This window comes from Panthera leo, chromosome A3, assembly GCF_018350215.1.
Source record: "Panthera leo isolate Ple1 chromosome A3, P.leo_Ple1_pat1.1, whole genome shotgun sequence".
Taxonomy (NCBI): Eukaryota; Metazoa; Chordata; class Mammalia; order Carnivora; family Felidae; genus Panthera; species Panthera leo.
Window position 1 is genome coordinate 27,541,430 of NC_056681.1, and position 23,184 is coordinate 27,564,613.

Here is a 23,184-nt window from a genome sequence, read left to right on the forward strand (position 1 = left end):
GGAGTCAGGAGTAAAGGATTAGAGCTAAGTCTGCCTGGAAGATTGTAACTCAGTCATGAGCAGGAATCGCAACTTAGGTCAAGGGTCAGGATGGGAAAAAGTGGGTGCCTCTTCAGTGACCAAGTCAGTGCTTGGTTTGGGGCCAGGGTCAGGATTTAGCTGTGGCTGTCAGCAGTGATGGGGGCTCAGTCTCCGTCCAAGTTTTTAGGTCAGAGTTCAGTAAGAGTGTAAAGTCTGGAACAGGGCTCAGTCTGTGACCAGAGTCAAGGATCAGGGCTCAGTCAGTATCCAGGGCACTGGCCTAGTCTTGGCTTTCTCCAGGGACAAAGTGGATGGGTTGGCTCCGGACCAGTCTAAAGTGCCATCATCCAGGTAGATGAGTAGCACCTGCCCCGAACCCTGTCTTCCCTCCTGCCACTCCATGCGGGCCAGGCCTGGCTCAGTGTCCCCACAAGGCCTAGCAGTCCTCATTCTGGCACCCAGGAGACCAGGGTCGGTGTAGGGGCTATGGGGCAGGGCTCTGTGCCCGACCTGGGAGGGCACCTTGCACAAGGCTTTCTGATGCAACTGGCAGCTGGCTGAACACCTCAGTACCCCCTCCTGCTCCCCACCCCGCTCCTCAAGCTTTTCCCAGAAACGGAAGGGCTGGACAGTGGCCTGATTCAAACACACGATCCCTTTCCTTCCTGGCCCTGACGGCTTCAGAGCCAGCAGGAAGCAGGCAGGGGGGAAGGAAGGCAGGGCAGGGATCGGATGACTCAGCAAAGACTCCAGTATTGGGAGGACTCGGATCTGGGGCTCCCTCCTCCTCCCAGCGGGAAGGCAAAGAAGAGAATGAGGATCTCTGGAAGGTTCCAGAGCCCCACCTCCAATACACACAAAGCCGTAATTATGTGGCTGAGCCCGGAGAGGGACTGGAGGCTGCCTAAGGTCATCCAACCGGCAGCTGCAAGGTCAGAACTGCAACCCAGCTTTCCTCCTGCCGTCTCTGGCTCCTCCTGCCACCAACTGGGGGAGAGCACCCTTCACCCTTTGAGGGAGGCATGGGACTTCCCCAGGAACTTCTGACCGATCTGGTGGAGGCTCCTGAAACAGCCAACGGCGAGGGCTTTGGAACCATACAGACCTGGGCTCAAACCCCTCTGGCTTGCTGTGTGATCCGGGACTGGTTACTTCTCCTCTCTGACACCTGGTTTTCTCACTTGTCAAAAGAGCATAAATTCGTCCTTAGCTCACAGGGTTGTGGTCAGGATTGTATGAGAAAGCAGACGAAGGGCACAGCCCAGGCCGGCCACATGGGGGATGCTCAGGAAATATGTCCCTACCTCTCCCTTCACCCTCAGCTCTCCAAGGGTGTGTGTTGGGGGGGGGGGGGGGGGGCGGGGAAGGGGTTAAGAGATGGCATCTTAGGCTTTGTGGAAACTACCACTTTGTGGTAAGTTAGCCACCTACCATCAAGTGCTTACCCTGTGCCAGGAACTCTTCTAAGCACCTTGTATTAACTCATTTAACCCTCCACTGAATCCAGTAACAGTTCCCAGCTGCAAGATGCTGTTCAACACCCCTCTCAGGAGGATAGATGTCAATTCCATTTTATAGACGAGGGCTCTGGGTCTCAGTGGCTAAATGACTTGCCCAGGGTCATACAGGTAGGGAGAAGGCCAAGGAGAAGGCACAAAGCCGTAGACAAAGGACACCTGGGCTTTGAGCCAGACTGACTGGCTGCTAATCTCACTACCTCCATAGACTAGTGATGTCACCTCTCTGAGCCCCAGTTTCCTCATCTGCCTCCAGGCATGAAAACAAGAACTGGGTGGGGAAGTTTCAGGGTGCAGTAAGATGATGGAAGGGGAGCATCCACACAGGGCCACGCTGCATCCAAGGGCAAAGAATCACACTCCCAAGCTCAGAGGACAGAGCCGGATGGCCCAGCAGGGCTCTGACTGTCAGTGGACCCCTGCTGGGCTGATGTTGTGCCCAGGCACTGACCTTCCAGCCTTTCCTGGGGCCCGGCCTGAGACAGATTCAGATGATGAAGGATCTCTGCAAAGCCCCAGAGAAGAAAGAGGTGCCCAGTCGTCTCCTAAGGGCTCCCGCAGCAGAGCTGAGAGCTGCAACCTTTGAATCAGCCACCGCCATTCCCAAATCCGTTGGCCCAGATCCGTTTACCCATTTGTATTATGGGTTCTGTAAGGTTTTTCTTGCAGTCAGCTCATTTTTAAAAACTTAGGGATGTATGGAAACCAATTTGGCAATAAGTTTCACGTTAAAAACTAAACTAAACTAAAAATAAATAAAATAAAAATGAAAAAAAAAAAATAAAAACTTAGGGAAATTTCTTTCAAATGGAAAATTTTAATCACTAACCTCAAATGGAAAGACACTATCAGTTTCCATAAAGAGAAAGTGACCGTAAAACTGAATATAAGAACAAGCAAGAAGAAGATTCTTAGATTCTAGCTAAGTCCTGTCTCTTGCTGAAGGCTCTGAACAGAGCCTGCTCTCCTTTCCTTAACAAGTGAGGCGTCAAAGACATAGAAGCCGTTACATGAGACTTTCTCCCTAGTAATTGGAGGAACAGGAAGAAAATCAAAAGGAAATGCCTATATTGCGATAGTCGGTGTTATGCCATAGAGTCTTGAGACCCTAAAACCCCATTGGTGTACGTTTTATGTTTTGGAAAACACTGACCTAATCCAACTCTCTTTTCCTATTTCCCAGGGAAGAACAGTAAGACCGCCAAAGGGGATGTGACTTGCCCACCATCTCACGGGATCGGGATGGGTGGCTTTAGCCAGACCTGGGATCCAACCAGCGCGCTAAGGCATTTTTCCACTTCTGTGGGAGGAACTTTTAAAGATGGAAGCTTTAAGGACACCTGTGGTGGGATTTCAGGCATGTGGCGGGCACCAGCCAGCTGGGGTGGAAAGGAAGGAGGCCAGCAGCTGCTGTCATTGGCCCTTGGACCCCCACGCCTCTTCTCCCTTGGAGCACAGCCTCTGTGTCCCTGCGCCCAGAGCTGAGGGCCAGCAGAATTACAGCAAATAGAAACGCAGCCTCCTTGGGGCGCCTGGGTGGCTCAGTCGGTTGGGCGACTGACTTCGGCTCAGGTCATGATCTTGCGGTCCGTGAGTTCGAGCCCCGCGTAGGGCTCTGTGCTGACAGCTTGGAGCCTGGATCCTGTTTCAGATTCTATGTCTCCCTCTCTCTGACCCTCCCCCGTTCATGCTCTGTCTCTCTCTGTCTCAAAAATAAATAAACGTTAAAAAAAAATTAAAAAAAAAAAAAAAAGAAACGCAGCCTCCTTGGGGTGCCTGGGGGCTCAGTAGGTTGACCATCTGACTCTTGGTTTCAGTTCAGGCCATGATCTCACTGTTGGTGGGATTGAATCCCGTGTCCAGCTCTGTGCGACAGTGTCTCTGTGCTGACAGTGTGGAGCTTGCTTGGGATTCTCTCTCTCTCTCTCTCTCTCTCTCTCTCTCTCTCTCTCTGCCCCTCCTCAGCTGGTGATCTCTCTCTCTCTCTCTCTCCCTCTCAAAATAAATAACAATTAAAAAAACCTTAGAAAAGAAAGAAACACAACCAGCTGGGCTCAGAAACCAGGGTAGGGGGATGTTCTAAGCCTGGAGAGAAGGAAATTCACGAAAGCCAAATTCTCTCTCTAGGAAAGTGCCCACGGTTTGCATTTAACTGGGGGAAGGGAGCTGGTCACCATTTATTCTCTTTACATTTTAACGAATACTTAGACAGCATTTATATTCCAGACACTTCACAGGTATTAAGTCATGTGATTCTCATGACGAACCTATGAAGTAGGTGCTATTATTATCCCCATTTTGTGGATGAGGAACCTGAGGCACAGAGAGCTTAAGTCATTTACCTAAAATCTCATCACTTGGAAGTGGTGAGATTTGAACCCGGGAAATGGGATCTGACTTGAGGGTGCCTTAGTGCATTTAATCCTGAGGACTACCATGTTAGGAAAGGTGTAATTAATCCCACTTTATAGGCGTGGAAACTGAGGCTCAAGGCTATTTGGCATCTATGCTGTAAACCCAACAGGTCTTAACTTCTTTGCTATTCTCCCTGGATCAGGTACCAAGAGTTCTTGCTCTAGGGTGCTACTCATTGTGGTAGCCGTTTACTACACGAAGCTATTGAGCATTTAAAATATGGCTAAGAGGCTGAAAATTTGCACGTGATTTAACTTTAATTTTAAAGCAAGTAAAACATGTTGTCCACTAAACACAATTTAATTGTCTTGGTAGAACAGCATTTTACTTTTTTTTTTTTTTTTTAAATTTATTTATTTTTGAGACAGGGAGAGACAGAGCATGAACAGGGGAGGGTCAGAGAGAGGGAGACACAGAATCTGAAACAGGCTCCAGGCTCTGAGCTGTCAGCACAGAGCCCGACGCGGGGCTCGAACTCACTGACCGAGAGATCATGACCTGAGCCGAAGTCGGACGCTCAACCGACTGAGCCACCCAGGCGCCCCACAGCATTTTACTTTAAGCCCTCACAATTTAGCTTCTGTTCCGATTTGTTTCCAAAGTATAAAACACCGGATATTGAAGACATTAGCGGGGAAAAAAAATTTTAGAGTATATCATTAATAATTTCGTAATTATTTGTTGAGATGATCACATGCTAGATATATTGGATAATTGAATATATTATTAATGTTAGTTTCACCTGTTTTTTTTTTTTTAAGATTTTTTTTTTTTTTAAGCAATCTCTACGCCCAACATGAGACTCGAACTTACAACCTTGAGATCAAGAGTCACAAATTCCGCTGACTGAGCCATCCGGGTGCCCCTCACCTGTTTCTTTTTATTCTTCTTTAAATTAAAAAAAAAAATTATTTGAGAGAGAGAGAGAGAGAGCAGGGAGAGAGGGGCAGAGAAAGAGAGAATCTAAGGAAGGCTCCATTATCAGCTGAGGGAGCTGGAGGTGGGGCTCAAAGCAGGGCTCCTGCGGCAGGGGGAGGGGGGCCCCAATCCCTCCACCCCAGGGATCATGACCTGAGCCAAAATCAAGAGTCAGATGCTTAACCAACAGAACCACCCAGGTGCCCCTCTTTGTATTCTTTAATGCATGACTAGAAAATGTAATCCTACATTATGTGGCTTATATTTTATGTTCCATTGGTCTAGAAAACCAGGATTTGACACCCCCCCCCCCAAATGTGACAAGGCCCTCCTGAACCTGGGGAGTCATTCCCAGGGTGCAGTTCCAGGAGCCATATCCACTGGTCCAGGTGGAGGCTGCCGGGTGGCAAAGCTTGTAAAATGTCCCTGGACGGTATAAGCATTGGCATTAGCTGCCCCAGGTTCAAATCTCAAATCTGCTTCATACCACGAGGTAGGTGCTTTTGGGTAAACCTCTCACCGTCACTCATCTGTAGAATAAAGGTCATAGTGTTCATCTCATGGTTCATTAGGTGCCTCGGGGTCTTTGCGGTTACTTTTTCTATGTCCCCTCAGATCTTTGCATCCTCAGCCCGTCTCTTCCGTAAGATCTTAGTGTAAACATCACCTTCTTGACGAGCCCCAATGAAAATAGCCACCCCTCAGTCGTCTGTGCTACAGAACAAATCTATCCTCTTTGTTTATTCAAGAAAACACATGACATGTATACTGAATTTTAAATGATCTTGGTTACTGATTTCATTTTCTTGATAATGGTCTGTCTTCCCACTGATTTATAAGAACTGTGAGGGCAGGGATGGGTCACTCTTGTCACTGCTGAGTCCCCAGCACTTAGAACAGGGTCTCATACAGCATGAACAAAGTAAGGAATGTATGAGCAAACCCAGCACAGTGCTGGCTGCACAGAGAAAACAACCAATTCCACTTTTCTTTGTCCCTTACTGCTGAGGGATTTTCGACCTGAGTCTAGACTTCCCAGGGGTAGAAAATGAGTTCACTAGTTCCTCCCTGGCAGGGGAGTCTCCAGGGTTAAATGAGATCCCAGAGTCCCCTGGTGTGCCCTGAAATTCCTGAAACACAGGTGAGCTGGTCCCTGGGGTTCTGGAACCTGAGCAACCGAGGGAGCTTCACCCACCTTTCCAACGCCATCCAACCTCTTCCTGGAGAAGCTATTTTTTGACACTGGTGCGTTCAGAGACATCAAGACCTAAAAGGGATTTCCAAGAAAGGTACTGGATCCCTGGGGCTGCACGGGGATGCTTCACCAAATAGGAAGTGGCACCAGGGTCTCTTAGGCTTGGGGTGTAAGTCCTGTTATGGGGTGACTTCCCCTCCCCGAGCCTCTATTCTATTTATTGAACACTTAGGTTGTGCCATCTAGTTCTAAGCATTTTGTCCAAGCGAAAACCTTATGAAGTGAGTACTCCTATAAGCCCATTTTACAGAGGAGGGATTTTCGGCTCTAGCAGGGTTTTAAGTAACTTTCCTGAGGTTGCACAGTGCGTCGGCGCAAAGGTGGGGTGCGCTCTTAGGCAGGTTGGGTCTAGGGCGCTGGCTCTTAATCATTAGGCTGCGCTGCCTGTATCCAGTGGACGCTGTGACGCCTGCCCGACCCCAGGCCTCCCCGGGGGACCACATCGGTTCTTCTGAGCCCCGCGACTCAGATCCTAAAGTCTGAGGTCTTTGCAAAACTCCCGGGCTGCTTTCCCATGCATGGGCCTCGGGCTAGGATGGGGCGAGCGGAGCTTCCTGCCTGCCCAGAGTCCTCCTAAAGGTTAATAAAGCATTGGTGGGAAGGTACTTTATAAAACAGGAAAGCACCCGGGGAACTGTCACGGTTTGCTCTTTTTCTCCTCTGCATCCTGAGAAGGAAGGACGTTCTCCCCATTTCGCATATGGGGAGACTGAGGCTCAGAAAAGCAAAATGCTCTTTCCAAGGAAGGAGGGAGAGCCAGTGGCTGGTGTCTGCGCGGGGCAGGTGGGGGAGGGGGTGGAGCCGAGACACACGTGGGGGGCGGGGCGCGCCGGGGCGGTGACCCCCCCCCCCTCCCCCAGGGGGCGGAGCGCGCGGGATGTTGCAATCTCGGGCTGGAGCGCATCAGGCGACGGCGGATTAGCGCAGGTTTGCATCACCCGGGCCCCGGCCGGAGCCGGCTCTGGAGCCGGGAGACACTTGCAGCGGAAGCGGCGGCGGCTCCACACGTGTCCGGCTGCGGGGACCGGGGTCCCGAGCGCAGCCGAGTCGCAGCGGGCCCCCGGCCACGTGGGAGTGCCCTGGAGACTCAGGATCCCGCCGCACGCCCGGGCAAGGTACCCTGCGGGGCCGGAGAGGGGTCGGGCCGGGGGTCGGGGGCGGACGGGTTGGAGGGTGCGGACCCGCGAAGGTAGAGCATATCCTGGGGGGCGGAGGGAGCAGGGGACAGAGGTGCGGGCGTGTGGCCCCGGGAGGTGAGCGTGGGGCGGGGGAGGCGTGTGTGTGAGGGGCCCGCGGGGGACGCCGGGGACCGCGTAGGGTCTGTGTCCCTCTGGGGTGTGTGTGCGGGATCCGCGTGGGCCTGCGGGGTTGGAGCGGATGTGTCTCGGCGCACGGTCAGAGCCGCGAGGAGCCGGTGGCAGGTGTGGGCTGTGCTGGGGCCGGGCTTGGGTACCTTGGGGGCAGATGCAGGGGGAGAGGGAGCGAGGGTGCAGCGCGCGGGGTGCGGGACCCCCGGAGCGTGCGGGGCGTCGGCCGCAGGTATGCACCTGGCGCTGCGGCTGCGGGTTGCGGGTTGCACCGTGCGCGCTTGCGTTTTGTCCCTGCAGACTCTGGGGCGTGAGGAACGAGGAGGGCCCCGGTCCGCCCCTTCTCACAGCCCTGGGGCCCAGCCTCCTTTCCTCGCCTCTCCCCCTCCCGCTGCTCGGTTTCCGCTGAATCTTCTGCCTCGGGACACCCGCGGCCCGCCGCTTCCGCTCCCACGGGAGGAGCCCGGCGGCGGCAGGCGGGGCGGGGCCGTCTAGGGGGTGGGGCACGTGTCAGACCTTGCCTGTGACCTTACAGGTATCGGTCAGTGGTGAGTGGGAGAGTTGGGAGGGCTCTGCGTGTGTATGCCTGCCCGCTTGCCCAAGGACGACGAGGTGTGTGTCCCTTAATGATGTGTGTGCCCCTCTCTGCCCTGGATGTGGTGTCGCAGCTGGCCGGCTTGGACAAACTGTGTTTTTGAGGGGCGTGTGCACAGCTGTCTGCTCTGGGTTCTGTGAATGTGTGTTTGGTATGACCTGCCCTTATTCCGCCAGAGGCGTCAGGGAACAGCAAGAGGTGGGTGTTAGGGGCAGCCTCCATTGCCCAGGGCTACCCCTGCCAGGCCGGGTCTGGGCCAGGATTCGAACCTGGGAATGTCTGACTACAGCCACCCGCTGTTGCATGCTTACTACGTTGGGATTATGGCCTTGCACGCCATTTGAGGTCTCCCTGCCTCCCTCCCAAGGCAGCCCACCGCTCCCTCGGACTTGGGAGTAGGTGGTCCTCAGTCTGAGAACCGACTCTGAGTGATGTTTCCCCATTGATCCTGGCTCAGACCTTCGGGAAGGTCTTTACCGGGGCTGAAGTCTATCTCCCTCTAATGTCTTATACCTTGGCTCCGTGTCCCTCATCTGGAGCCTGAATGGGTAGGCAGATAGATCCAGGAGAGAACCTCCCTGCTCTGGCATGCCAGTGCCCTCTCCTCCACCCACCACACAGTTATACAGCTGTGTCCCCCCCCACCCCGGGGGGAGGGTGGCTTCCTCCATAACTGAATGAATGAATCTTACCGCCTTTGAGAGACATCCCCTCCTTGCCTTACTTCTTACCTGATGGTGAAACTGCACTGTCTATTGTTGACTAACTCTGGACCTGTGATTCTGATAGCTTTGAGTCATCAGGCAATAGTAAAGTTCACATTTGAAAAAACAAAAAAAGAAATACACTCATTTTTGAAATACTCAAGCCATAAATGAGTGCAGGATCTTTATTTTAAAATACTGAAATTGAGGGGCGCCTGGGTGGCTCAGTCGGTTGAGCGTCCGACTTCGGCTCAGGTCATGATCTCGCGGTCCGTGAGTTTGAGCCCCGCGTCGGGCTCTGTGCTGACAGCTCAGAGCCTGGAGCCTGTTTCAGATTCTGTGTCTCCCTCTTTCTCTCGCCTCCCCTGCTCATGCTCTGTCTCTCTCTTCTCAAAAATAAATAAACGTTAAAGAATAAAATAAAAAAAATAATAAATGAATAAATAAAAATAAATAAAAATACCGAAATTGAAAATGCCCTTGCCTTTCTACCAAATCCCTTCCTCTCTTGGGCCTCCCAGGAGGCCAGGAGCTACTGTGGCCGGTTTAGTCTGGGTCCTTCCAAAACTTGTGCATTTACATACCGACATATAAGCAAGTATGGAGATACATTTTTTTTTGATATGCTGGTGGCGTTTTTTACATGAATGATATCGTCTCAATCATCTCAGGGTATATCTGTCCTATAGCAGCTTGCTTGGTGCACTGGACAACATATCCATTCCAGAGCCCGCATTCATATGTACATTCATACCTTCCTCATTCATTCATCATCCCTCCCTCCCTGCCCCAGGTAATAGCTCCCTGCACTACACCACTCAGCAGATAGAGTGCAAAGTCTCTCTTCCTCTCACCGCCAAGGCCAATTCTCCACTTTGCTTTTTTTAAATTCCACTTAACCGTTCACTCTGGAGGTTTTTCTAATCAGCACATAAGGAGTTTCTCTTTCTTTCTTTTTTTTAGGTTTATTTATTTTATTTTTGAGAAAGAGCGTGAGCACAAGTTGGGGAGGGGCAGAGAGAAAGAGAGAATCCCAAGCAGGCTCTGCACGGTCAGCGCGGAGCCTGATGCGCGGAGCCTGATGCGGGCTCGAACTCACAAACTATGAGATCATGACCTGAGCTGAAATCAAGAGTCGGACACTTAACCGACTGAGCCACCCAGGCGCCCCTCTCTTCTTTCTTTCTTTCTTTCTTTCTTTCTTTCTTTCTTTCTTTCTTTCTTTCTTTCTCTTTCTCTCTTTCCCTCTTCCTTCCTTCCTTGCTCTTTCTTTCTTTCTTTCTCTCTTTCTTCCTCTCTTTCTTTCCCTCTTCCTTCCTTCCTTGCTCTTTCTTTCTTCCTCTCTTTCTTTCCCTCTTCCTTCCTTCCTTGCTCTTTCTTTCTTTCTTTCTTCCTCTCTTTCTTTCCCTCTTCCTTCCTTCCTTCCTTGTTTCTTCCTTCCTTCCTTCCTTCCTTCCTCTTTCTTTCTTTCTCTCTTTCTTTCTCCCTCTCTTTCTTTCCCTCTTTCTTTCTTTCTTTCTTTCTCTCTTTCTCTTTCTTTCTTTCTTTCTTTCTTTCCCTTTCTTTCTTTCTTTCTTTCTTTCTTTCTTTCTTCCTTCCTTGCTCTTTCTTTCTTTCTTTCCCTCTTCCTTCCTTCCTTTCTTTCTTTCTTCCTTCTTTTAGTAAGCTTTTAAAATTTTGGGTCTTGAATTTACGACCCTGAGATCAAGAGTCACATGCAGGGCACTTGGGTGGCTTGGTCGGTTAAGCATCCGACTCTTGGATTTGGTTCAGGTCATGATCTCATGGTTCAGGAGATGGACCCCCATGTTGGCCTCTATGCTGACAGCACAGAGCCTGCTTGAGAGTCTCTCTCTTTCTCTCTGCCTCTGTCTCTCTCTCAAAATAAAGAAATAAACTGAAAAAAAAAAAAAGTCTCATGCTCTACTGACTGAGCCAGCCAGGTGCCCCTAAAGAGTTTTCTTAATCTTAAATGGCTACAGTTTTTTCGTGTACAGATGACATATAATTGACTTAACCAGTTCCCCAATGATGGACATTTAGTGGTTTCTATCACGTGGGTGCAGGATAACCGTGTACTGACATCATTATATTGGTGTGTACAGGGCTTGCTGGTCCCTTTCCGGGGCTGTATAATATTCCACCATGTGGCTTGTATCATGACGTTTAACCAGCCCCATACTGCTGGACGTTTGGGGGTGTTTCCTGCCTTTTGCTATTGGATGCAAGGCTCTGATGAACAGCCCTTGACATGTTTAATTTTTTGGTGGGCATTTTAATTGGAGGATAAATCCCCAGAAGCGGGACATGCAGTCAAAGTTAAGGGCGTTTGTCACTTTGATGCACACTGCCAAGTCCTCCTCCATAAAGACTAGGGAAGAGGGGGGGCCACCAAACAGCCTCACTTCAGTGCTTTTTCCCTTCTTCGCAGATGCGAGCCACCCCTCTGGCTGCTGCTGTGGGTGCCCCCTCCAGGAGGAAGCGGTGGGAGTTGGACAATGACCTAGACACCGAGTGTCCCATCCGGAAACAAGCGCGAATCGGGCCCCAGCCCAGGCTGCCCTCCTGCCCGCTGCCCCCGAGCCCACTTCCTGCTCCAGCCCATGCCTGTGCTGGGACCACTGCCTCCCGTCTTGGGCCCTATGTTCTCCTGGAGCCTGAGGAGGGTGGCCGGGCCTACTGGGCCCTGCACTGCCCTCAGGCACCGAGTACACCTGCAAGGTACGTTCCCCCAGGGTCATTCTCCCCCAGCATCACAGGGGGCCTGGAAAGGGCCTTGGCTCTAGAGGATTGCCAGGGCTGAGGGGTCCTTATATTACTTTATTCCTGTGTTTGTTGGGGAAGCAGCCAGTGAGCCTCCAGCTTTCCCCATCGCCTAGGCTTTTCTGGTCAGTGTGTAGAAGGATCACCGGCCTGTCTGTAGAGGATCACCTATTCATTTATTCAACAAACCTTCACTGAGCACCCTGCGTGCCATGCACCCTGCTGTGGCTCTAACACAGACCGAGTCCTGCTCTCATCAAGCCGATGCTTAAGTGGAGGACATGGACAGTAAACAAGAGAATAAGTAAAATATGTACCAGGGGATCGTAAGTGCTTTGGAGAGAAAGCTGGGAGCTGAAAGAGAGGGGGACAGGGATTATGGGGGAGCAGGTGATTTTAGTCCAGGAAGACCTCTCCGAGGAGGTGACATTCAAGCAGTGACTTCCGTGAATGGGGGGAGCCAGCCCTGTGGGTCTCTAGGAAAGAGCATTCCGGCGGCAGGACAGGCAAGTTCAAATGCACAGAGGCAGGAATGTTTACCCTGACTTAAAAAAAAGTAGTCTCTGGTTTTTTTTTTTTTTTTTTTAAATTTTTTTTTTTCAACGTTTATTTATTTATTTTTGGGACAGAGAGAGACAGAGCATGAACGGGGGAGGGGCAGAGAGAGAGGGAGACACAGAATCGGAAACAGGCTCCAGGCTCCGAGCCATCAGCCTAGAGCCCGACGCGGGGCTCGAACTCACGGACCGCGAGATCGTGACCTGGCTGAAGTCGGACGCCCAACCGACTGCGCCACCCAGGCGCCCCAGTAGTCTCTGTTTTTTGAATTCTTTCTTCCGTGCCACCCAGCTGTTTGGTTTTCTTTTCTTTTCTTTTCTTTTTTTTTTTTTTTAAACATATGCTTACTTTTTTTTTTTTTCATGAATTAAATATGTATGCACTTTATTTATTTTTATTTTCTGTGTGGGCATGGCCAAAATAACATGGGAAGGGTTTAAAGGCAGACAAAGTCAGTATACCAGCTCCGCCTCTGGTCAGCTGTATGGCTTCCGACAGGTGACCTTCCTTCTCTGAACATCAGTTTCACCATCGGTAAAACGGAACACACCTTTCAGGGCTGTGGGAGGTTTCCATCTGATGTCTGTAGAGCCCCAAGCACATTTTCCAACACCCTCACCACACTCACCACTGCCCCCTTCCCTCCCCTGCCCCACTCCAGCTGAACTGATCTTGGGCTGGTTTTTCTGAAGTGGCTCAAACACTTTCTTGCCTCAGGGCCCTTGCACTGCCCATGTCCCCCACCTGGAAAGCTTATCCCGTGGGCATCTCTGAATCATTCAGGTCACTTCCCCAGAGTCCCTTTTAGACCACACCTTTCCGGGTAGGTGCCCCCTTCCAAAATATTCTCTCCTCCAGCATCTTTCTGGTTCCTTTGTGATGCTCATGAGAATTTGTAAATATGTTGTCTGTTGGCTTGTTTCCTCGTCTCCTGTATTGGACCGTGGGCATCAGGAGGGCAGGGGCCACGGCCGTCAGCCAGGTTGGATCCCCAAGGCCGGCACAGGCAGTCGCCAGTATCTGCTTGTGGAGTGAATGAGAGGGCGGGCAGGCGGTGCATCCTAGGGAACGGTGTAGCTATGAGCACGGGATGCTATGCGTAAAGTGACTCGTGGGCTATCTACTCTTGTGACTCGTGGGCTATCTACTCTTCTGCATTTCCACGGCCTTGGGCTATTTCCTTTTGGGTTCCCTGTCATTTCCCAGTTGCGTGAAGTTTAAGGGCGTCTAAGGTAGCAGTTGAGGGCACAGACCGTGGAGCACGGATTCACGTCTCAGGCCTGCCACCCGCTGGCTGTGCGGCCTCGCAGCTTCGTCCGGGTGGAGCGGCTTGCTGGAGCGCGTGGCACAGTGCCGAGCACACAGTGCCTGAATGGTTGGCCGTGACTGCTTCCAAGGCCAGGCCGGGCTCCGCTGGGCGGCCCCCACCTGCGCTTACGCCCCGCCCCGCCCACAGGTGTACCCGGCCCGCGAGGCCCAGGCGGTGCTGGAGCCCTACTCGCGGCTGCCCCCGCGGGGACACGTGGCGCGGCCGGCCGACGTCGTGGCGGGCCCCCGCCACCTCTACACCTTTTTCCCACGGCCCCACGGGGACATGCACAGCCTGGTGCGCCGCCGCCGCCGCCTCCCCGAGCCCGAGGCCGCCGCGCTCTTCCGCCAGATGGCCGCCGCCCTGGCGCACTGTCACCAGCACGGCCTGGTCCTGCGCGATCTCAAGCTGCGGCGCTTTGTCTTCACCAACGAGGAGAGGTGAGTGTGGGCACAGAGACCCTGCGCACAGACACGCCTGAGAGGTGAGCCATGCTGGGGAAACCGAGGCCCAGGAGGGTAAAGTAACTTACGCAAGGAATGGAGAAGCCTGGACGAGCACCTCCGCCCGGGTCCCAGGGAAAGTTTGACTCAGACCGAATGCAAAGCCCCTGAGGTGGAGCATTGCCTCTGTGACAGTCACAGTAGCCGACGGCGATGAGCAGCTTGGCTGCCCTGTCTGACTTGGCTGGGATCCTTACGAATAAGGAGGCAGGGCTGATACTGCTTCCTCTAGGTCAGGGAACCAAACAGGCCCAGAGAAGTCAAGTAAGGCCCAAGACCCCCCAGCTAAATATATAGCAGAGCTGGGAACTGACCCCAGAGGTGACTCCAGAGAGGTCCTAATTCACCTTAAACTCGAGAGGCGGGAGTCTGGCTGGCCTTACCTGCTGACTCTGGGTGACCCGGAGCCTCTGGGCCTCAGTTTCCCCACTGGTAAGGGAAAGGGCCAGGTTGTCAAGATGCTTCCAGGATGTCAGGGCCACAGACAACAAGCCAAAACAGGCCCTGAAGCTCCTCACATGGGAACTATTTCTGTGACGCTGAGGATCAGTGATTTTTGGAGGGAGGGAACAGAAAGTGACCTGGCATTCTGTCCCCTCCCCTAGACTCCCCCCGGGGGGTGTACAGGACGTGTCAGGGAGCATGCCAAGCCAATCAGGTGCATGCGAACATCCATCAGGAGCATGAATTTCATTTCAAGATTTTTTTTTGGGGGGGGGTGGGGGGAAGGAGGGTGACCCCACCGTACCCTTTAAACTTTTTGAAATAGTTTTAGACTTGCAGAAAAGTTGCAAAAATAGTGCCAAGAGTTTTCATATTGTTTTCACCCAGTTTCCCCTAATATTAACTTCTCAACCACAGAACAACCATCAAAACTAAGAAATTAACCTGGGTCTAGTACCTATTCACTGAACCACGGATTGATTTCAATTTTGCTAGTTTCCCACTAATACTCATTTCCTGTCTGGCATTCAGTCCAGAAGCCCAGCTTGCATTCAGTTGTCATACTCCTTAGTCTCCCCCCGTCTGAAACTGTTCCTCAGTCTTTCCTTGTCTTCCTTGACCTTGACACTTTAGAAGAGTATCAGTCAGGGGGCGCCTGGGTGGCTCAGTCGGTTAAGCGTCCGACTTCGGCTCAGGTCACGATCTCGCGGTCCATGAGTTCAAGCCCCGCGTCAGGCTCTGTGCTGACAGCTCAGAGCCTGGAGCCTGCTTCAGATTCTGTGTTTCCCTCCCTCTCTGCCCCTCCTGCGCTCATGCTCTGTCTCTCTCTCGCTCTCCTTCAAAAATAAATAAACATTAAAATAAATAAATAAATAAATATTTAGAAGGGCCTTAAGGCCCCCACCCATCTCAGCCCCCTCTCCAAGGCACTACTGGGAAATGTGCTCCTCTCAGAGTCCTAGTTCGAACTGAATCACTCTGTGGCCTTGAGAAATGACTAATGTCTCTGAGCCTGGGCTTCCTCATGTGTAAAATGAGGTCGGTCAACCAGCCTCACAGGACTGGCTCAATTCTTTTTTATTTTTATTTATTACTATTATTTTTTTAAATGTATTTATTTTGAGAGAGACAGCATGAGTGGGATAGGGGCAGGGAGGGAGAATCTCAAGCAGGCTCCATGCCGTCAGCACAGAGCCCGACGCGGGGCTCGAACTCACGAACCATGAGCTCACGACCTGAGCCGAGGTCAAGAGTCGGCCATTTAACCAACTGAGCCACCCGGGCGACCCAAGACTGGTTCAATTCTGCCAAATGCCAGCAGGCACTCAGGAAGTGGGTGCCATTAAGGGTGACAGCGTGGGGCCATGTGGGGGCACGGGGGGCCCAATAGGAGGTGACCCTTCTGTCTCTCCACCTGCCACAGGACTAAGCTGGTGCTGGAGAACCTGGAGGATGCCTGTGTGCTGAACGGGCCCGACGACTCCCTGTGGGACAAACACGCGTGCCCGGCCTACGTGGGACCTGAAATCCTCAGCTCCCGGGCATCCTACTCAGGCAAGGCGGCCGATGTGTGGAGCCTGGGCGTGGCGCTCTTCACCATGCTGGCTGGCCACTACCCCTTCCAAGACTCAGAGCCTGCCCTGCTCTTTGGCAAGATCCGCCGCGGTGCCTTTGCCCTGCCCGAGGGCCTCTCGGCTCCCGCTCGCTGCCTGGTCCGCTGTCTCCTTCGACGGGAGCCAGCCGAACGCCTCACGGCCACGGGCATCCTGCTGCATCCCTGGCTGCGGGAGAAGCCGATCCCCTCAGCTCCACCCCGATCCCACCTCTGGGAGGCCGATCAGGTGGTCCCTGAAGGGCCGGGGCTGGAGGAGGCCGAGGAAGAGGAGGGGGTGAGAGAAGCCGGTCTATATGGCTAGGTAGCCTTAGACTCTCAGCTGCAGCAGTGGAATTGACTTTGGGGTATCTCCAAGCTCTCTCCTGCCTTTTTTTGTTTTTGCACTGAGCCAAACCTTAGTGCCTTCTAGAAGGGAGAAAGGAGGCATGTGTGGAGTGTGCTGTATGCACACTTGTGTGGTTCCGCACACCTGTGCACACAGGCTTGCGCATTTAACAAATCCTGGGAGCTCACTGCGCGCCGAGCCCTGTTCTCGGTGCTGGGAGCGCCGCAGTGAACAAAAGACGAACCTCCTGCGGACGACACATCTCCAGCCCACGGTCGGTGTCCACACTGGGCCCTCTCAGCACAGGTGTCCGCATCCACTCGTGCAGGTGCCCAGGCACTTCCGACCTGGGACAGTGCCTCTCACAAATCCCTGTGCCAAACAAAGGCTGCTGGCCTCTCCCTTGCAACTCAGGACTCCAGAGCCCAGGCTGTGCTGGGAATTGGGCTCCCAGCCGCTCTCTTCTCCGAGCCAAGGACTGGGCTGGAGGAGCCCCAGTTCAGACTATGAGGCTGGTCCTCGCCTAACTCAAGGAGCGGTTTGGAGCGAGGGCCCGCGCCTGTCCACCTCTGGCCTGAGCACCAGAGTTGGGGGATGGAGGGGGCACGGTCATCTCCCCCTGGCCTCCTGGAACGTCCCAAGCCCTGTTCTGGGTTTTGGATCAATACTATGGGTTTTGGATGCCAGAAGAATCTATTTTTACCTTGTGCCTAATAAAGGAGTGGTGAGATAGTTTAATGTCTCCAGGACATTCCTTCTAGCCTCTCACGGAATGGCGGCACCTGGGTGGTTCAGTTGGTGGAGCGTTGGGCTCTTAACATCTCGGCTCAGGTCATGATCCAGCCCCGAGTACGTGAGTTCCAGTCGCGAGTCAGGCTCTGCACTGACAGTGGGGAGCCTGTTTGGGATTCTCTCTCTCTCTCTCTCTCTCTCCCTCTCCTCCTCTCTGCCCCTCCCCCACTCACTCGTGCACATTCTCTCTCTCTCTCCCTGTCTCAAAATAAATAAACTTCAGGGGCGCCTGGGTGGCTCAGTCGGTGGAGCGTCCAACTTCGGCTCAGGTCATGATCTCACAGTCCGTGAGTTCGAGCCCCGCGTCGGGCTCTGGGCTGACGGCTGAGAGCCTGGAGCCTGTTTCAGATTCTGCGTCTCCCTCTCTCTCTGACCCTCCCCCGTTCATGTTCTGTCTCTCTCTGTCTCAAAAATAAATAAAACGTTAAAAAAACAATTTTTAAAAATAAATAAACTTCAAAAAATAAATAAAGGAAGGGGGCGCCTGGGGGCTCAGTGGGTTAAGTGTCTCACTTCAGCTCAGGTCCTAATCTCATGGTTCGTGAGTTCAAGCCCTGCGTTGGGCTCTGTGCTGACAACTCAGAGCCTGCAGCCTGCTTCGGAGTTTGTGTCTCCCTCTCTCTCTGCCCCTCCCCTGCTTATGCTCTGTCTCTCTATCTCTCTCTCAAAAATAAACATAAAAAAATAATAGAAATAAAAGAAGGAAATGTATTTCACACAAAGCAAGAAGTCAGGAGATGGGATGGGCTTCTGGGCTGGTTGATTCAGCTCTCAGAACCGTCAGCAAGGACTCTGGCTCTCCAGGCTCATTCCCTCTCTGCTCTGTTGTCCCTGGTGACTACTGGCACAATGGCCACAGCAAGTCCCAGGTGTCACATAAGTGATCCACGACCAGAGGAGGCAGGAGGGCGGCTCTGTAGTACCGAACAACTCAGTATTCTGGAGTCAGGTTGCCTGGAATTAAATCCTGACTCCCGCGCTCACTGGCGGTTTGACCCTCTGCTTCTTAACCACCTTATTCTATGCCTGAGATGATTCATCTCTGCGATGAGGGCAACAGTGCCTAACTCATGGGAGTTCAATGAGTTATTTCACGTAAAGCACTTAAACCCTCCATAAGAGTTAGCTGTTCCTGTGAGCCCCATAGCTCTCTCTCGGGACGGGCAAAGTTTTCCCAGAAGCGCTCCTAACAGACTTTCCCAGATAGCTCATTGGCCAGAGCTGGGTCACCTGCCCTTTCCTGACCAATCACCAGCAAGGGAAATGCAGTCCCGCTAATTAACCATGCCAATCCCCCAGCTGTAGGTGGGTACAGCCTCCCCGAGGCTCACGCTACATGTGGGAGGGGAGATAGTGGGAGAAAGCGCGAGCACTGAGGTCAATAGCCTGCTGGCTGCAGACATGTCAGGAAAGCCATCCCGGGATCACCCGGCCACCAGTCCGCAAATGCAGAGATCGGTCAGGCCGATGGAGGCCGGAAGACTTGCCCAGCCGACCCACAGAATCATGAGTTAAATAAAGTGATCGTTGTTTTAAGCCTCTGAGTTTTGGGGTGTTTTGTTAGGCGGCGAAAGCTAACTGATAGACTGGGAGAAGTCAGCCTCATCTGTGTGCAGCCAGCATTCCCCGGGGCAGGGCCCAGCTGTGTTTCGGGTCTCATGGGGCAGGCAGTCCCCCAAGCTTTCCTCTTTCCCCTCCCGGCTTACACCTAGAGACCCCCTTTAATTCTCAGGACGACCCTGTAAGGCAAATGCGCCGGTCACTTTACAGGTAAGAAAAATGTGGTTTAGAGAGAGAAGACTCGTCCAAGACGACACAACAGACAAAAAGACTCACCTGGTTTTGCCGCGAAGCAGGAACTTTTTGACAAGGCTGCTCAGTCAACGGACAGGTAAAAATGTAAAATCCACTCTCCCCAAGTAACGCACATGGCCGCAGTTACAGAGCACTTCCACGTTCCATTTATACCCAGATAATGATCATCATAAAACTTTTACAGAATCAAACGTAGTGCAAGTATATTCTGAGTACATCGCGAGTGAGGGGCTCTAGGAAATCTAACTGGGGATTTTCTCTATAACTGGGGGCTAAATACAAACGACAGTATTGCGGCCTGCCCTACCATGTATTCGCTCGCTTAGCCAGCCATTCAACCACTCTTATGGACGGTGGCTTAGGCCGGGCATCATGCCAGATGGACTCAGTCTAATGGAGAAGCCAGCTGTGGAACAAGTAACCACACAAATAAAAAACTAATGACATCTGCGGTTAGTGAGTTCTTTGTGGCTAAGGTAGGGCGGTGGGCGTGCCCAGTACTTCAAGGGCTCCCCTAGCTGCCCTGCCCCACCTTACAATCATGTGACCAGTTCTGACCAATGGGGAGCTGTGTATGCTTGGAAACGCCCACGGTGAGGGCGCTGAGAGGAGGTGAGGCTCCACCCCTCTAGTCCCTAACGCAGGCCACCTCGAGGCCCCGGTGCCCTTAGCTACAAGTTGGAGGAGGACCACCAGATCCACACTGGATTTTACTGAGCAACACACGAGGCTTCCTGTGTGAGATCTTGGTGATCTGGAGTTTGTCTGTTGGGCAGTTAGTGTTAATGACCGCGACTAAGGACAGTTTGCCCCGAGTGAAGGGAGGAAATTTCCCCCGCGCCCCCCCACCCCATAACTAGGCTGTAGCAGTCTTTGTTGCATTGCAAACCCCAAAACTTAATGGTCCCTGATTCTCTGGCTCAGCAGTTTGGGCTGGGCTCAGCTGGCTCACTCGCGCTGTGGCAGGCCGCCAATGCTTTTAAAAAACAAACATTTATTTATTTTGAGAGAGAGAGAGAGCAGGCGAGGGGCAGGGAGAGAATCCCAAGCAGGCCCATGCTCAGCGCAGCCTGACATGGGGTTCGATCTCACAATGAGATCATGACCTTAGCCGAAATCAAGAGTCGGACACATAACCAACTGAGCCACCCAGGCGCCCCAGGCAGCTGCTGCTTAGAGGGGCGCCCAGGCTCACTCAGAGCCCCGTTGTCTGTCAGTCAGCAGGCTGTAGGGACGCCCACCTGGGTGGGTCACCTCTGCTCCAGGAAGTCTCAGCCTCCAACAGGCTTAGCCCCGGGCCCCCTCCTGTCGTGGTCTTGGGTTTCAAAAAACAAGAGAGGGCAGGGGCCAAGGTGCTTGTTGTGCTTGTGTCGCATCAGCAAATGTCCCATTGGCCACAGCGTGCCCCGAAGCCAGATTCAGGAGGTGGGAAAATAGATTCTCCCTCTTGCTGGGAGTCCCTGAAAAGAATTTATGGCTATTGATTGATTGATTTAAATACACAACACAGGATATACTTGATCAACTAACTAAGCCGACCAGACCGCCGTGTGCTTCAAACTGCCCCTGCAGGCTGTGTGTCCCTGGACAAATTGCTCCGTGTCTCTGGGCTCCAGTCTGTTCCCCTCCTCTCTGTGTGGCTAAGCCCTGCCCCTCCTTGGAGGCTGGACCCTCCTTAAATTTTTTTTTTTTTTAACGTTTATTTATTTTTGAGACAGAGAGAGACAGAGCATGAACGGGGGAGGGGCAGAGAGAGAGGGAGACACAGAATCTGAAACAGGCTCCGGGCTCTGAGCCATCAGCCCAGAGCCTGATGCGGGGCTCGAACTCACGGACCGCGAGATCGTGACCTGAGCTGAAGTCGGACGCTTAACCGACTGAGCCACCCAGGCGCCCCAAAGGCTGGACCCTCCTTGGAGCAGGACCGGCCCTGCCCTGCATCACTGACTCACACAGAACAGAGTCTCAGAGGTGGTGGGTCAGTCGCCTGCATCGGTCCCCTGGGGTGCTTGTTTACAAGGCAGATCCCCAAACTCTCTCCTGACCTGTGAGTCGGACTGCCTCGGGTGTGCACCTTAACAAGCTCCCCAGGGCGATGCGACTGAGCAGCCAATTTGGAGAACCTCTGTGTTTGGTGAAATCCTGAACTCCTTGGGGACTCAGAGCTCATTTCGGCTCCTCGCAGAGCTTGTTTGACCCCGGGCCCAGGTATAAAATGGGTCGAAGTCCCACCTGCCTGTGAGGCCAGTCGTCATAGCACTTAGCCCCACGTGGCAGGACACTCTATGTCTGGGACTTTCATGAGGCCAGGGGCTATGTTTTGTTCACCGCAGTCTCCCCAGCTCCTAGAACAGTGCCTGGCGCACGGAGCTGCTCAATAAATGTTTGTTGAATGACTAAATGAAAGTGGTTGCTATATGCCCCGAACAAAGCAGGGCACTTGTTAGGGATGGTTAGTGTTTACTGAGGTCACATCACGTGCCAGGCATGGTTCTAAGCGCTTTACCCGCATTATCTCATTTGACATGTGATGGCTGGCCTCCAAGATGGCCTCCTATGATCCTTGACACATGGAATCCATGCCTTTGTGTAGTTCCCTCCCATCCTGAGCCGGGTCGATAGGTGTAACAAATAGGATATTATGAAAATGAAGGAATATGGCTTTTTTCTTTTCTTTTCTTTTCTTTTTTTTTTTGCTTCCCAGAAGAAGTGTATTATGTCTTCAAGACACTACAACGTAGGCTCTTCTCCCAGAGAAGGATCTTTCCGGCCCAGGGAGCCATCACCCAGATGAGTGGCTCGTCTGTCATTCTCATAAGCAGCCGGATTCTTCCGCTTGGCTTTCACAAACTCCTGGGTCCCCCGTGTGTAGATAAAACACTACAAATGGCGGCACGACATCCAGGCTGCATGCCCGAGTGTGGCACCGCCTGCTGGGGATGGCCTTGCCGAAGTGGTGCGGGAAGGCGGTGCTCGCAGGGCAACAAGGCTGTAGGTGGTCACGTGCTGCACCCGTGTCAGATCCCGAAACTCGTGGCCCAGGGTTGCGGCAATGCCTCAGTCCCGCACAGGGGTCACTCTGCCCTCCCCGGTCATGGGGACCACTGTCCGTCTGAAGGAGGGAGGCTGGGCCATAAAACATACCATGGCTCCTGCCTTGCTCGCCAGGATATCATCTGCTCTTGGGAAAGCCAGCAGCCATGTTTCAAGGACACTTAAGTAGCCCTTAGGGGAGGCACAGGTGGCAAGGAATTTAGACATCCCGCAAAGCAGCGCCAACCAGGTATAAGAGTAGCTTTCTCGAAGGCCGATCTTCCACCCTGGTCAAGCCTTCAGATGACTGAAGCCTCAGCTAACATCTTCACTAAAACCGCTGAGAGACTTTGAGCCAAAACCACCTAAGAAGCTCCTGAATTCTTAAACCCCGGAAACTGTGTGAGATCTACATGTTTGTTGTTGTTCTGAGCCCCTAAATTTTGGGGTAACTTGTTAGACATCAATAACCAGGAACTGAGACAGATCCTCAAAAGAGCCTTACGAAGGAGGGACCATCACGATCACCATTGTACAGAGGGGGAAGCTAAGGCCCAGAGAGGGGGGATCTTGTCCAGGGTCACGTACATCATGAACAGTGGGGCTGAACCCAGGTTTGAATGACCAAAGAGTCTCCCCACGGGGTTGAAGGATGTCCAAAGTGACTGCCAGCTCTGCCCTTGAAGGCCCAAGGGTAAGACAAGAACACCTGAAAGAAAATATCTGCCCTCAATACACATTTGTGCAGGTAACCTCAGGGCTGAAGGGACCACGACCGTCAAAAACCAGCAATGGTCACCAGAGGAAAACAAGGCAACAGAAGTGAAAATCAGCAGAAACAAACACTCAGAGTTCAGATGGCAATATTACCAGACACAGATCAGGGGCACCTGGGTGGCTCAGTTGGTTAAGCGAAATCAAGAGTCAGCCACTCAACCAACTGAGGCACCCAGGCACCCCAGTAGTATATGCTTTAGAAAAAAAAAAAAAATGAAGCCAGGAAGGAGGATATAAAATGCTGGAAAGGGGAATCTGGGTGGCTCAGTCGGTTAAGTGTCCAACTTCGACTCAGGTTACAATCTTGTGGCTGGTGGGTTCGAGCCCCACATTGGGCTCTGTGCTGACAACTCAGAGCCTGGAGCCTGCTTTGGATTCTGTGTCTCCCTCTCTCTCTGCTCCTCCCCGCTCACACTCTGTCTGTCTTTCTGTCTGTCTCTCTCAGGAAATAAACATTAAAAAAAATTAAATGCTGGATGTATGTGGGTATATGAAATTTCAGATAGAGTGAACAGGGA

General features: G+C 52.5%; 1 protein-coding gene across 1 annotated transcript; it reads left to right on the top strand.

Moving 5' to 3' along the window:
* The first annotated feature begins 7,030 nt into the window (after positions 1-7,030).
* TRIB3 (tribbles pseudokinase 3) lies at positions 7,031-16,945 on the top strand. The gene is given in 5 exon segments (XM_042930146.1): positions 7,031-7,241; positions 11,164-11,428; positions 11,431-11,453; positions 13,510-13,802; positions 15,733-16,945. Coding segments are annotated over 4 exon segments (1,074 nt in total). The 5' UTR covers positions 7,031-7,241; the 3' UTR covers positions 16,226-16,945.
* Positions 16,946-23,184: the final 6,239 nt, after the last annotated feature.